Source organism: Acromyrmex echinatior, chromosome 1 (assembly GCF_024713525.1).
Source record: "Acromyrmex echinatior isolate Ae372 chromosome 1, ASM2471352v2, whole genome shotgun sequence".
Lineage (NCBI taxonomy): Eukaryota > Metazoa > Arthropoda > Insecta > Hymenoptera > Formicidae > Acromyrmex > Acromyrmex echinatior.
Genome location: NC_141852.1, coordinates 27,232,886 through 27,249,676, shown reverse-complemented (window position 1 = coordinate 27,249,676; position 16,791 = coordinate 27,232,886). Strand labels below are relative to the sequence as shown.

General features: G+C 32.0%; 1 protein-coding gene across 12 annotated transcripts in view; it reads right to left on the bottom strand.

The window, feature by feature from the left end:
- The window catches only part of LOC105148205 (uncharacterized), a 41,139-nt gene extending 27,906 nt beyond the window's left edge, over window positions 1-13,233 (bottom strand). For 11 of the 12 annotated variants that reach the window (XR_015546968.1, XR_015546972.1, XR_015546971.1 and 8 more), the window contains exons 1-16: window positions 12,815-12,991; window positions 12,264-12,452; window positions 11,789-11,966; window positions 11,376-11,567; window positions 10,914-11,147; window positions 10,531-10,777; window positions 10,150-10,267; window positions 9,383-9,576; window positions 8,866-9,104; window positions 8,113-8,599; window positions 5,573-5,837; window positions 3,563-5,017; window positions 3,249-3,410; window positions 2,184-2,307; window positions 1,843-2,057; window positions 1,547-1,671 (exon numbers count right to left, since the gene is read on the bottom strand). Coding sequence is in view for 1 of the 12 variants with exons in the window: in XM_087411975.1 (XP_087268101.1) it covers window positions 1,547-1,671; window positions 1,843-2,057; window positions 2,184-2,307; window positions 3,249-3,410; window positions 3,563-5,017; window positions 5,573-5,837; window positions 8,113-8,599; window positions 8,866-9,104; window positions 9,383-9,576; window positions 10,150-10,267; window positions 10,531-10,777; window positions 10,914-11,147; window positions 11,376-11,567; window positions 11,789-11,966; window positions 12,264-12,452; window positions 12,815-12,902 (4,512 nt within the window). In the remaining 11 variants the exon portion in view is untranslated. The other variant, XR_015546973.1, reaches the window with a different exon arrangement.
- Window positions 13,234-16,791: the final 3,558 nt, after the last annotated feature.

The following is a 16,791-nucleotide window of genomic DNA, read 5'->3' as shown; positions in this document are numbered from 1 at the left end:
AAATGATATAATAGGCCCGAACGAGGCAACCTAACAATAAGTCGCATTCAATACGAAATTTCGATTATTAACATAAATTAGCCTGCTTCATACGAAACATATAAAAGCAAGGTATATATATATATATATATATATATATATATATATATATATATATATGGATTTTCTGGACTTTTATGGATCTACGTGAATTTGTGAGGATTCTTATTGGATATATCTAAATAGTATGTTATACCGATTGTGATTTTAAATATTATGCATATCTAACTCTTTATAAAGCAGCGAAACAAGAATGGGTAACAAGATTCCATTCATCTACACACTTATAAATCGATAGATTTACAGATTATAAATTGATAAATTGATAAATTTGTAGATCCACATCAAGCAGATCTATAAATTGGATTTACATAGGTCCCAGATGTTTATATATGTTCTGATTTTAATGGTCAATTTGTAATTTTGTGGATAAAAAAAATTTTTATATAACTTTTAAATAAAGCTTCTGTAAATATATATTCATAACATTTTTTTTTCTTAATTCGATTCATAAAACATATTGGCATATTTTAATTGTTAGAACTTGAGATATCCTATTTTTATGTAATACTATTCTTTTTTTTAGAACTTTGTATGTACTTGGAAATATTTTTATAAATATTTCTATTCTTAATTTTTACGCATAAAAGAGACGAAAAATTTCAAATAAAAATGTCCTCTTCATCTCATTTGGGCCCATTATTTAGAGACTTGTTCACTTGTTTCTATTTATCTTCGAGCGTGAGTGGAACCTATTTATATTATATTAACAGCTTAAAATATTTCCTATATATAATAATATGCCGAAACTAGATATAGACAAAAATTTAATTATAATTTGGAATATTTTACATCATAACAAATTAAAATAAAAATTTTTTTTGAGATTTTTCTTCTTTATAAATTTCATTAACTTTCAGGTTTTCTTTAAAGTGTAATTATTTTTAATATTGTAAATAGATTTCATCATTCTATAATGGCTGATATCTCTCTCTCTCTCTCTCTCTCTTTCTCTCTGTCTCTCTCATCTTATCTCGTTCATTCATCCATAATAAAATTCATATTTACACGTTTCTAAGATTAATGCATATAAATGTGGAACGAAATCCACTTTATTCATCTTCAAAAATTATTTTGATTATTTAATTAATTTGAATTATTTTCGATTATTATTTTATTTAAATCTGTCAAAACAAATAATTGGGACATCCAATCATCATAAAAAATGGACATTATTTCATTTTAAGAAACCAGTAAAAATCCTGAAGTTCACAATAGAAATGTAGTTTACGACACACAGGACTGTCGAGCTGTTAGTTTCACTTGAATGTTAGCACAAAACACGCTCGAGAACAAAAATCCCAATGAAGAACGTCTAGAAATACTGGTTATCCCAATAAATTATCGCGCTTCTCTCAGTCATAAATTCTGATTAAAGAATTAACATAGAGAAGTAAATGCGATAATTAAAATCCGTTTTTCTTGTTTCTGCACATATATTAATTACCTGTTGTGTTTTTTTCATGCGAACCGCAGCACGATTGTCTCGAGCCTGAGTCAAATATGGAGCTTTCTTATCAGTTGGAAGTGCTCGCCATTTCTTCAGAATTTGTTTACATCTCTCGGCCCATACTTTGTAAAATAAAAACATTCATTAAAATAATAATATTTTAAATCAGATATAATATCGAAATTTAATTTGGCAGAATCAATAGATAAAAGAAATATTAAAGGATTTTAATAAAAATAACAATTCTTAAAAATGAAATATTTAAAATTCTTAATTAAAAAACGTATTCTTACCTGGAAAATCAGTTTTCCATTCAGGATGATTAATATTAGCATAGAGAACCGAGGATATTGTCGCTGCAGTACCCAATGCTTCATCAGCTTCCAACTTTAGATTGCTTTTTTGGTTGTATGAAATGGTAACATTGCCTATTGGAGCATTTCCTTCATCTTCGGGATTCACCCATGGACTAGGAGGCTCCGAAAATGCTGGACTAAACTGTGGACTACTAAAAAAATTAAAAAATAATTAAAATTATATAGAAATTAAAATTAATAGCAATGTGTGCATATATACATACAGTTTTGAAATCAATTTAATTTCGATATTATTTTCAAAATATGTTTATTCTTACTTGCTATATTCAGAATGGTATGGTGAAGGTGGTGGAAAACTCATTGGAGAATTTAAGTTTGATTGGCCAACCGAAGGTAGAGCACCAGGTACTTGAGGTCTTGCTAATATTGCTGTTTGAATACCTAAGCAATTGATTTATTCAATAACATAAAATATAAAATATATAAGAATTATAAGAAATAAAATAATCCACTTCTAATATTTTTATAAACTAATTTTCTTATTTTTTTATAAAATAAATATATAATTCAATTTATTTCAATAGTACAAAAACACAACAAAACTGATATCAAGATTTTCAAAAACTTGCATACTCAAATATTATTATTTTAGAACATATTTTAGCTCTATATCGGCAAAGTTATATTTTAAAAGCACAGCTAATTTTTTAATTATGATTTCCGGTAGATAAATTTAAACATAGAAAAAATAAGTAAACTACAATCCAATAACTCATTATTAAAGATTGCACAAATGTGTAAAAATTTTTCCAGGAAACTCAAGTTGCAGACAAAAGGTGAAATTAACATTGCTAATGAACAGTTAAAGTCACAAATTTATAACATGAATAATGCATTCAAAATGACAACCGCTTACTGAACGCTCAGTGAATTCTTTTATTTGATTGGCATATTCCATTAGATTAATCCTAGACCAATCAAATGAAAGAGCTTTAAACTGCGTTCACTTATGTTGTTGATCTGAATGCATCAAATATTACTTAATAAACAACTCAATTCTCTTATATTTTTAAAAATAATTATTGTAATTTTGTCGATTTTGTTTTTATTTAAATTTTGATTTAATGTTGTTAATAATATTATTATAATATAATATATAATTATTACTTCATTTAATTATATATACAAGGTGTATTTCATAATATGTAGGAATAACTTCAGAAATAAATTCAGGACATAAAAATAACATAAAAAGTTCCTATAAACATTTATACTATCGTTTCCGAGTTACAGATATTTCTCGTTACCCACGTCCTGAACTCATTTTTGAAATGATATCTACATGTGAAACATCTTTTATATTATTTTTAGCATGTATTTACCAGGATGAGGAGAGGGTGACACTAGAGGAGTAGTAGATGATGAAGGATGCGAAGTCTGAGCTTGGACAGAGAATACCGATGATTCCTGAGACTCTTGAGATTCATCAGTCAGAACGCCTTTAAATATTTCCTCGATATCTTTACTATCCATATTAGGTAAACCTTAAAAAAACAAGTGTTCAATTTTATATTCAGCTAACTATATTTTAATACTTTCTACTAAAACAATATTAAAATTGTAATAAAATAATATATTCTGTTATCTTAATATACACTACGACAAAATATTTAATGTTTACTTGAAAAGAGCTTACCAGTGTCTCTGACCATTGACTCCAAATTAAAATGTGGACTTAAGATATCCGTCAGTTCATCTTTACTTCCACCTTGAGCATCATCCAATTCGTCCAGTGCTTCGCTCGCTTTAGCTAAGTCCTCATCGTTTTCATTCATTATTGTATTTACTAAATCGCTATCCAATAAATCCCCGGAAATAGGTAAAATATCTCCAAGTGCTTCAGTATCACTTCCATCATCTTCCACGATTTCTTCTCTTTTGATTTGCTCAGGAGCAATCTTTTCATCGTCTTTTTCTTGCTTTGCTTTGACTTGTTCCATTACCTTCAATTCATCTTGAGATAACTGAATTGTATTGGCATTTTCAGGGACTTTATGTTCTTCCTCAGATTCGCTGCTGCTTTCAAGATCTTTTTCTTTCGTTGTATCCATTAAATTCTTGCCAAAAAACGCTTCTTGCATATAAATAGGAAAATATTCCGCCAGTTTTGGTTTTGGCTTTCTTCTCTGAGGTTTCCTTCGGGGTTTATCGTCTCCCATTCCTATGATTGAAGATTCTCCAGGTTTTTCAGCATCTCCTTCTTCTTCTTTGTCTTTTCTAGTTCTCAATCTTACACTAAATCCTCCAATACCTAATTTTTGCAGATTTCTTTGACGTTTTCTTCGTAAAACAGGAAGTCCATTTTCTGAAGTGCAAATGCTAAAGCCTTCTGGAGGAGGTTGGTTCCATACCATACCTTCTTTCAGCACTGTTTCTGGTTCATCTTTGACATCCATCAATTCCAATTTGTTATTTTCCTCTAAAGAATTGTCTAAACTTCCTCCAGCAACGACAGATTCAATAGTCGCCATTATATCTGCTTCTTTATCCACCATTTGAGGTTGTTTTCTTTTCTTTTTTCTTGTTTGCTGATGTTCTGCGGTTAAAGATTTGATATGATTCATCCCTACTTCAGAAAGATATACTCCTTCCATTATATATTGTTGCGAGGAAGTTTTAAATAATTCTGTATTTCGATTTTGAGGTGGAGAAGATGACCGAGTGAATTTCGAGGAAGGTTTAGAGAGAAGGTGAGGAGGGAGAACATCTCTAGGACGACAAAGAAGACAAACGTAACCCTCCTCGGCACAGCGTTCGGCATCAGATTCGCTTTTAATTGAATCACAACCGCAGTGAAGCCATCTTTCGCATTGTACGCATTGAATGATGAGATCACCCTCCTGATAAGCTTCTTGGCAAACTACGCAAGCGGTGTGAGAAGCACAGGGTCCGCATTGAGTATAACTTTTTTGCCAGGATGAATTAAAACCGGGATCGTTAGAACCACAAGTCTGACATTGCGCACACCATTTGCACTTCCATGTACCGTGCGGCACATAATCTAAAGGCGGATCCATACAATAAATGTGATAGCTGATATCGCAGTCGTCACAAAGAATCAAGCGAGCTTCATCATTTCGTTCACCACAGCCTTAAAAACAAAATATTCTATTAACTACTTAATATTAGAATGTCTAATAAAATTCTTTCAACTCATTATAAATTTCTCGGTTACATAATGTTAAAAAATAATAGAAATTAATAAAATTATCTGGCAAGATATTTTATAATTCTATTAATTTTTTTACCATTGCTGAACATTTTAAGTTATATACTAACGCTTTTAATGCTTTTTAATTCATAATATTAGGTGTTGGAATTAATTCGTAGCGTTTTACAAGTGATGGGAAGTACTTTCATTAATGTATTTTTTAATGCTCATGTGAAATAAATAACATTCTTTCATTAAAAAACGCTACGAATTAATTCCAACACCTATTAGATTCTATTTTTTATATATTAAATAATATTATAATGAATTTCAACAATAACTTATGTTAAAAAATTAATTAAGGAAAGTAAACTTTTATTTTTCAACTATATAATTATTTTTTTTTTCACTTATTTTCAAGACTTATGAAATCAATAATAACTAAATCAAACATTTTAGAAATTAAAATATATATGTATTTTAATTTTTCAATACCTTCACAAACAGTACAATCGAGACATCGCCAGCCCTTTTGCAAAATGACCTTAGTGATCTTAACGCCAGCGCAATATGGGTGATAACACTGACCGCATTGTACACATGCAATCAAACAACCTTCTTGATCCATACCAATCGAGCCACACATCACACAAATATCTTGTGTAAGAACAAATTTATCTTTGGCCGAGCACAAGATCAATCTGTTCTCACCCCCAAGCTGTTCTTCTTCCTTCGATTGGGATGAATCTGGATTCGGACTCTGCGATGTTAAAGAAGAATTAATTTAAGTTACAGAGAAAGTAGATCCAGTTATATATTATACAAGATATATCATACTAAAATTATCAGATGATGTTGTTATAATAAGAAATGAAATTAATATCTCATTAATTATTATAAAAATTACGAAATGATACTTTTTGATTCAATTTAGTCCATCCACAATAGGTTAACCGGACAACTCTGTTTATTAGAAATGTACCGGATATCTGGGAAATATTCGGCACCCAGCCTTACTATCCGGTCGGATAGCCAAATATCATTAATACCGGCTATATATATATATACAAGATGTTTTAGAAATAGTTGGCTAAACTCTAAGAGCATGTTCCACTCATTTAAGGATAAAAAAAGTCATATAAACATGGGTTCGAAAACGCTTCCTTTCCAAATTATAAACATTTCTTATTTAAATTGTACGTATTTATGTCGGACGGCATGCCTTGCTTCGACATTTCATGAATTCTATTCAACTTCTATTCAACTTCTAAAGTAAACAAAAAGTTATTAAATAGATCTGTATGGAATTGGAATCAGTGTTTATTTAAGCACTTAAGAGTAAAGATAGTATTAATCAATATGCTAGCTTATTCTAACATCGAAAAACTCCGGAAGTACTTCGAAATCATATTATCGCTGCGTGTGATAAAATACGAAATACTCTGAGAATTTTTGAACGTCTTCGACAATCCATATGACGTCGATGCGAAGCATGCATCGATGCGGAAGGAAATTATTTCCAGTAATTTCTATGATGAAAATACTAATATAAATATAAAATAAAAAATAGATACAAGTATAAAATAAAATGTAAATATAAGTATAAAATAAAAAAATGTTTATAATTTGGAAAGGAAGCGTTTCCAAACCCATGTTTATATGACTTTTTTACATCCTTACAATGAGTGGAATATGCTCTTAAAGTTTGGCCAATTATTTTTGAAATACCCTGTATATCTAACTAAAATTTTATTGAAAGTTTCTGTTATTGATACAGAATTCTATTCTTTCCAACCGAATTTCTTGCACAGTTCATCTTTCTTCTTTTTCTTTTCACGTTGAGGAGATAAAGAAAATTATTATTGCTATTTTTCTCTTGCTTTCCTTTCTTTTTTTTTTCTATAGCAAATTCGGTTGGACGCACTAATACGCACTAGTGCTTATTAAAACCATTGTACATAATTTAATCTGCGTAATAATTGTGCAAATATTTCGAATTATAAAATAGAACTTTTACTTAACAGCACAATAAAATGTATTAAGAATTTTATGGCATAATCCGTTTTTATATTTATATTTATATTAAACACACATTTTTATATTAATTTGTATAAAATGGCTTTAATGTGCTCCAGTGCGCATTGAATACATTCAATCGAATTCGCTGTTAATAGAATGGAAAAATTTTTTTAAATGTACCGAAAATGAATAACCAAAAATATCCGGTACTCGATTGGATTACTTTACCGGATATTTAACCAATAGATTGACTAGATGTCGGATATCCAATGTCACATTCTTTCTGGATATCCGATACTAATAATTTTACGATCCGATACATTACTAGTCTATGCATATACACATATATATATGTATCGATATGTATTAATAAACAAAAGAAAAAAATAAAAGCCAAAGAAAACATATATGTACACTAACAAATCGATTTTGGTAAATATTGAGATGGAGGGAGCCCAGCGCCGATTACCTTGACCTTCATATATGTTGTCGCGTGGAAAGTCGCGTACCTCTTGCAGGAGGGAAGGAGGGGTGAAAATCGCTTCGCATGGAAAGTCGCGCACCCCTTGGCAGGGGAGGGAAGAGGAGGGGGTGAAAGTCGCTTCGCGTGGAAAGTCGCGCGCCTCTTGGCAGGGGGAGAGTTGGGATGAAGGTCACTTCGCATGGAAAGTTGTATTCCTTGAATTCGTCCACTTCATATCTCTCTCCCTGTTTAAAGTTATCTGATTCATGTAAAGCAGGAAAATAATTACTAATTTTGACTGTTAATAACTTTTTAACAAATGACGAGCGATGATTAAAACCTGTTGGAGATCAGGATCATGACTTTGACAACATATGTCAAGATCATCAGTGCTGGCTCCCTCCATCTCAATATTTACCTCGATTTCGTCAAAGCAATTTTTTTAATTAAAAAATTTATTTATTAATATCAAAATAAAAAATAAAATGTGAAATTAATAAATAAAATTCTTTGTAAAAATACACATTAAAAATAATTTTAAAGCGCCACATACCTGCAAACCCACTTCTGGTACTCCATAAAATCCTCTCATTTTTCCCTTGGGTCCTCTCTTTCTTCCAAATTCTGTCATCTTTTGCCTCTTTTGATATCCCAGTTTTCCAATACCTTTGGGCCTACCGATAACTCCGCCGCTAATCCCCAATCTTTTCTTTGCAATCTTTGTAGCACAGAACGGTTTCCCTTTCCCTAATCCGACCGAATAAAGCGCTTCTTCGGAACAACCACTTGGATAATCTAATTCAGAAGATTCACCATCGAGACTTTCTTGCGAAGCACTTAGACTTAAATCGCCTTCATCAATACTGTCCTTCCGTCTGGCTACCATGGCGATGCTCTTACAATGCAGACAAACATATTCGTAATCCGGCTTCGCTTCTTTGCGCTGCTGATAAGTAAGCGGATCCGCTTCGGGATCGCATGTGCCATGCACAAATTTCTTGCAACCATGACATTGGACCATTTCACGATATGCCGCAGCTCTGTAAAGAGAAAAAAGCAACAAATAATAAATAAATAAAAATAATAAAAAACATACAATAACATATATATAAATATATACAAATTCTCATATACTTGAATTAAAGCTTTGAAAATGGTAATGTCCAAATCAATAAAACAGTATATAATTTAACAAATGGTTATAAAAATTCTTACAAAAATCATATTTTACTTGACTTCAATAAAAAATTATAATTATTTATTTATATAATATAAAAATTTTGCAAAAGTGAGATATCTTGGTTACCTATATGCCTTTCTACAGAGTGGACAAGAAAAGCCCTTGTTACGCTGCTGATAGCATGAATCACAGACGGTATAATGAGAATGCCATCTGGAAGATAGTCCAGCTCCAGGAGTACGTGAACCACAATCGGTGCACACGCGACAACATTTACACTTCCAGCCGTATTTTGGAATAGAAGTGACAATCGGTCGCAAACAACCGGGATGATAAGCTTTGTCACATCGTTCACATAGCATTACCTATAAAAAAAATCTTGTTTTATAAAAACCATTAAAAAGAGATGTGTGTGTGTGTGTGTGTGTGTGTGTGTGTGTGTGTGTGTGTGTGTGTGTGTCGTTCCTTCATAAATGATACGACTAAAAAAAGTTTTTCAGAAAAAGGGAAAACAATTTTTCAACTTAACAAAAAATTGCTGACTACTCTAATAGTATCACAACAAAATCAAAGTTTGTATTTTATGATTAAGTTTCATTTTTCATTTCTCTATTCGTTCTGTATTTATTTGAATTTTTATAACCTTTGAAACATCCTCGGGTTGCCGACAGACTTGACATACACGGCAAGACACGCACTGCCATCCAGCACGTACCCCAGGTAATAATGCCAAGCCCACACAACTGCCATGATAGTGTTGGCCGCAAACGGAGCACATCACTAGATTCGAGACATCACCCATTCCATAACATTGAACGCAAGTAACTTCTCCACACACTATAAATGTAAAATTATTTTGCATTCGATTAACTTCTTTAAAATCAAACGGTTAAGTATTTACAAAATTTTATCTCTTATAAGTAAGCACTGTAGCTAAAAATATTTAGATAAAAATTGTTTGGTTTTGAGAATAAATATTAGGTAACAATGATGCGTATATGTGCGTGTGTATAAGCGCGCACGCACTATCGAGTCAATTATGGCAATATATTTATTTAGCATATACATAAAACGCATTTAAAACAAAGTTTTAGACAATCCTATTTGTACATGAGTAGTGGTTTCGTCCAGAATTTTTTTTTTTTTTGAGAAACGACAGAGGATGAATTCTCGTATTTTTTATAGAAGTGAAAGTCCAAAAAAGTACAGAAATTGTAAAAAAATGTTCACAAATTCGCACTTATTAATAAAATTCGCATAAATTCACCATTATATTAATAAAATAATTTCCTTATATTTACGTATAAAAAATATATAGAATTTAGACTTTAAAAGTTTCTTTCTTTCTTACTTTTACTTCATTTTCAGATATTAAAAAAAGATTAGAAAATTTAAAAATTAGAAACTTACATAAAAGTGGAACTTGACCAAGATGCTGACTGCAAAAAAGGGCCAAATTCTTACTGTCTTGAAAGCAACTGCTGGCCGCAGCACACGGAAAATGAAAATAACGATTGCACGAGGTTACCTGTCAAATACCGCAATTAATTATAATTAAGCAATCACAATTAAACTGTGAATATATATAAAATACTTTTCGATTTTTATTTTTACAATTATTTAATTCTAAATATAAAAAAAATTCTAAATATAAAAAAATTCTAAATATAAATCGTTTGTTTTACTTTTATTATAATTCATATGTGTGTGTGTGTGTGTGTGTGTGTGTTATATAACATAAAAATCTTTATATCACTGACTACTATAATATATAGCTAAACTATGGCTTACTTTGCAAGAAATTCCAGCACCATAATGCGAGCAATAGGCGCACCGTCTGGAGGAAGCTTGTAAAACAGCACGACATGCCAATTCTGATATTAAAATTTGATTGTTGCTAGACCAGATAATACATGATTGATGAATATAGTAATGACCGGTTGAGGAATCAAACAGAGTCCCGACTTCTGGTTCTTCCAAATAACCTACGATTGTCAATTCTTCCACCGGTTCCGTGAAATTAGTTAGACTAGTATTCCTATAAAAAATAATTTTAATGTAATAATTTTAACAGATATAAATTTTAATATATTTTAATTGTTTATTTCTATATAAGTTAATAAGCACACTTTATGAATTTGCTAGTTAAGAATTAATTTGTAATATATTTTTACCTGCATTTGGCTAGACTTTTTTGTCTACGACAGGTAACAGCAATTCCAGGTCCAGTAGCACGCGGACTTTTATCTCCTGCAACAGTGACATTGACAAGATGGTCGCTACCTGTTTCATCGCGGTTTGTCGGCTTCTCAGGAGTAAAACCTGGTGGACATGTCAGACGCAAAAATTCACCTTGTCCCAACTGACTCCTCTCGCCTAAATTGCATAACGCACATACTTTGCCCGGCCTAGAAATTTTTATAATTATAGTTTTTAATATCATTTAAAATACTTAAATTTGCTTTTTAATATTTCATTTATTTTTTATTTAATTCATCGAAATAATTATTACATGAAATATAAAAAATATTTTAAAAATTCTATCGTGTATGTAAATCATTTTACAATATTTTAATATATTCAATTACTAAAACTCATTTTAAGTACAAAATAAAAATTATAAAGAATTATCTTACCATTGTTCAGAAAAGTAAGGAGGTTCTTCAGGCGCCGGCATCGATCTCTCAATCGAGTTTCCCACTAATTCACTACTACCATCAGGACCAGTATCATCCATCCCAGTGATACGCAAAGGACTTGGTGATTCCGAGTGTGTGTCATCATCTTTACTTTTGGTACGACGCGGTACACCTCTTGTGTATCCAAATCTATAGAAATAATAAAATATTAAAAAATGACATCAAATAATTCGTAAATGCTCTATTAAAAACATAATTTTATACATACACATATTTATGGATACACATATATGAATATACAATATAATCATATATACATATATACATATATACATATATACATATATGCATACGTAAATAAGCACGCATTGTGTGCATATTAAAATAATAATTATAGTGACTGAACAAACCCTTTGCCTCTGGCACTACCCCTTCCAAAAGATCTTTTTGTGCCTCCTCCACGAGTTAAACCAAAAGGTCGTTCTTTCCGAGGTCTGCCAGGTCCACGGCGAATATTCAAAGGTTTACCACCAGGTAATGAAAACTTTGGATACCGCAGTGGATCATGAAAAGCCTCATCTGATGTAACTAGATATTTTTTTAAAAAGAAATTTTCAAAGATAATTTAATATAAATAATATTATATTAATTAAATATAATATTAAGTATTATTATATATACATATACTTTGTAGAAAATTAAAACTTTCTTTGTAATTTTTGTATTATTTTATTCTTTACTTAATTTAATACTCTACTTCTGATATTTTAATAAATTAAATAATTATGTTTATATTACTTTTATAAATATTATAATAGTGATTGCAACATGCATATTATTTTTCTAAAAATAACAAAGAGAATGTTTAAAATATAATTATGTTACCAGTGGTTGGTGTTGTCTGTCCAAGCAATTGATCCGAGTTAGCTGGAGATATAGGGATGCCTGTTGTTTCTTCATCCTCGTCTTCACCATCCGAAGCCTCATCCAGCTCCATCTCCTCTTCACCTTCAAGTCGCACTTCATCATCCATGACACTCTCTTTCTCTCTCTCTCTATTTTTGTTTTGCAAAGCTAAAAATTATATATAATTATAAAAATCCTGTTTCCGGCTATGAAAAACAAAGGCATTTAGCTTTTAATTATAAAAAACTTAGTAATATTTTGACCTTTGTATAAATTAGAATCAGAAGAATAATCTATAAAACAAAACTAAAAGAATTCAGCAATACTTTGATAATAAGATCCTTTTTACACAACTACTGTACAACTACCACAAAATATCTTGTCAAAATGTATATTTTTTTTTTCTTCTCTAAACTCTAAAATTAAAAATAAGTTATTTAACAATTATATATCCAATTCACAATAAAAAGACAAAAATTGAAATTCTATAGTAATTCCCCCGCTCTTCACCCCACTACCCCTGCTCTAACCAGATTCGTCGTTTTCCTCCAAATGGAAAAAGTACGGAAGATGAAGGAAGGCGTCGCGACAGTGACGAGGAGTAAGCACATTCGCCATTACTACGTAAACAGATTCTCGTCAGGGCGCGCCGCCGTTTGCCATTCGCGTTGGCGGGGTGCCGCGGAACTCGGCACTGTCTGCGGTCCACGTACCTGAGAATTAATGCTGTCGATAAGGCGACGTGAATATCATGATGGAATCGATGACGGATTGCTGGTTATCATGATAAGGGCGGTACAACCAGGTAAACATGTTGGAACAGCGCGAACGGTCCGTAGAAAAAAAATGTCACATATACAGGTAAACGAATGGAATCCCCAACGCGAACGGAAGAGTGCGCGACGCGACTAGCACACTAGATGATTAGAATCACGGAGAACGGATATGCGCGCGCAAGTATGCTGCATGCGCGCCACACGTAAAACTTCCTAGGATTCATTTTAAGCTGGCTTTTCATGCGCTGCACGATGCGGCAGCAAAATTTTGGGTACGTATGTACACTGAGGAGCAAAGATAAGCTTGTATAGTGCAGTGCATTAATTCGCTGGTCATAGTAGCAGCTTGACTTATCGAAATTAAAAAAATGCAGTACTAAAAAGTTTATAAAAAATTCTGAAAAAATTCTTAGAGTTCTACGGGAAGAGAATAAATGATTTCTGTCTCTTTCAATTTTTCTGTAAAGTTGATAGTATTTAAGTAAAAAATAAACGTTGATAAGTCTACTATGATCTAACGAATTAATGCACTGCAGTGTACTTCGGTGTAAATTGGTATAGACGAACGTATCATTCCACCTATCACAACCCACGGGTGAAACACTCGTCTACAGCAACTTACACCGAAATACAATACAAGCTCATTTTTGCTCCTCAGTATACTTGACCGAACAAGTACATACACCGGGTGAAAAGAATTAGGGCCGGTTTTATTAACTTCGATTAACTAACTAATCTAATCGGTCGATTAAGTGTCAACCGTGATTGGTTAATTCTGCTGAATAGCAAATGCAATTAGTCAGTTTCAATGTAACAATCGACCGATTAGATTAATCGGAATTGATGAGATGGGCCCTTACTATTCCAAAACGTATGTATTTCATACGAAGTTTTAAAGTATCATTAAAAAGATTTGTGAGTCATCCATTCATCCATATATTGGGTCATCTAAAAAGTATCCGCGATTTTTTGTCACTAGATGGTGTTGATGTCAACCATCTAGTGACAAAAAATCGCAGATACTTTTTAGATGACCCAATAGTTATAATTAACTACATAAAAATTATGTAATTGACCAAAATATAAGGCCTGTTCTTTTTAGCTAAATTTTTGCACCAGTTTACCTTTCTTCCTTTTCTTTTCAGGAAGAAAAAAGAAGAAGAAAGATGTAGTGATCAATCGCAAAATTCAGCCAAAAAGAACAGGTCTCTTGATTGATGGCACTACAGCGCTCTAGGTCTCTATTCTCGAAAAGTATTATATCACATACGAAAAACTAGGGAAATACAATATTATAGTACGCGTTACATATACCATATAGCATTTCTCTCATTTTTCGTATGCGATATTTTTCAAGAATAGACCCCCTGGAGTTCCGTCAAGCGCTATCGTCAGTCTCTCTAGTAATTCGATATTTCAGGGCGTATTATGGAATTGCTTGGAATGGGTTCCGATTAAAATAATTCGATTATTTCCTACATTTTTCTTGTATTTTTTAAAGAAATTGTAGGAAAAATAATTCCGATCGAATTTTATAAAGCTCTCTATTATAAACGCTTCTGTACATCGCGGTGGTCAATATTAGGATGAAATCACACGGTGCATAATAGGACGGCGGAATAGAGAGTGCGTCATGACTGCGTTCAGCGGACAGTTGAGTGATCGCTCACTGTAAAGGCTTAAACACAATAAGCACAGGCAATAGGCATAGGCAATAGGGAATAACGAGCCGTCCAATCAGAGCTGATATGTAAGTTCGATATCACATCCCAGAGTTCTGATTGGACAGCTCGTTATTTCCTGTTCTCGGTGCCTAGTGTCCCTAGTTACATGTAGCACGATTATATGAACCAAATATCGATTTATCATCTTCAACCTTGAAAAGTGGACGATGTATCCTAAGAAAAGTGTTGTTATATAGTTTATATACACTTTGTCAGAGGGCAGTAGTCGTGGCTGCATTTTGCGGTTACAGGTTTTGGACCATCATGTTCTCTCTCAGGTTTCTCTCTGAGAATTTAAACCGGATCAGAATGTGAGAACCAATCAACTACAGTCGAGTATTCCCTTATTACAGTTGAATGACAGAGGAATACTGCAGTTGGTTGTTCTTACATTCTGATTTAGTTTAAAACTTCGGTGCAAACTAGGCCACTGATTACGCTTACACGACTCAATTTACGTCGAAAGGTGCTTTTTCATGGACGTTAATTGACGCGTTGACGCTCAAAATCAGATAAAGGTAAGGTTAGATTATTATAAATGACGCCGATATTTTTGAATCCATTTCAATTCATTTCAATCCATTCTCGTTTGCTGGGAAGGTCGAAATCCAAGTCAAAAAAGAACTGATTTATTGTAACAAACGAATAAATGTGATCACCATTGATGAAACATTGAGTATATGGTAGAATATGTAAATATCAATTTCCAAAATCATGAAATTTAAAAAAGACGTTTAGCAGCAGTAACTGTTGTGATAGCCGCAACTGAAGAAAATGAAAAAAGAAAATAAAAAAAAGAAATACTAGATTGCTGATATTTATTAGAATCGTGCAATACATAGATTTTATCAAGCTATATTTCCTATTTTGTGTTTAGATGATCTACGATTTATAAATTATTTTTGTATGCTGCAACTGAATTTGAAGAATTGTTAAATCTATTTTATCTACAATACAAGTAGCGATCGTAGGGTCTTAAGTTGTCTTTCACGCGCAACGCTCAGAAGTTGGAAAATCTGAACTTTTGGGGTTTAATTGTGTATTTTGAAACGAAATGAAAATTACAAAAATGAGCAATGATTACTAGGTATTGACCAATTAAATTATGAATATTCTAGTGAATTTGTTCACTTTTGTAATTTTCACCTCATTTCAAGATATACCTTGAGCATCGACGCTGAAATTAACAGACGTCGCAAAATCGTCTTGTCGCGCGTCTATTGACGTCCATGAAAATGCACCTGAAGGTATAACATCGATGTTATAAAACTAGTCAATCACAGTCATTCCATTCTGGAAAAAGGAATAGCTATGATTGATCAATTTCTTAATATTGATATTATAACTTTGATATAAATCGAGCCGTGTAAACGTAGTCATTTGTTTTAAGATTATAAAACCTAATGTCCACGATAAAAATCGGTCCGAGATCTCGGATAGAAAAAAATTAACAAATCACATTTGAACAATTTGATCACATGACTATTACGATTGGTCAATTCTTTCCTTATCCGAAGTCTTGGACTGATTTCTAACATCATGGACACAAGGCTTAAATCAGTTTTCTGCTAAGGTCTAAAAGCTTCAAACAAATCTTAAGAAAAGTCATCTTTAAGTAATGTTTGCAATACAACCACCTTAAGCCCGGAAGATTCTCATATGGGCAACGACGCTTTGACACTGAACGCTGATTGGTGAAAAGTCGATTGTGGAGATAAAATTTACCTCCATCACTCGTTTTTCACCAATCAGCGTTCGGTGTCAAAGCGCTGTTGCCCATATGAAGATCTGGACTAAACACTGCAAATGCATTCCATTTTCACGCTCAAAACTATAAGCATCAATTCATTCTTATTGTCAAATATTAAAGGAAAATAATACTTTATAAACGCTGTAAATGTAAAAGAACGTATTTCCCGGGAAAAATGTTACATATACCCAGTAAACGAGATTAAAACACATATTTCATCATAACATATTTCATATATAATTATATATAAAGTATGT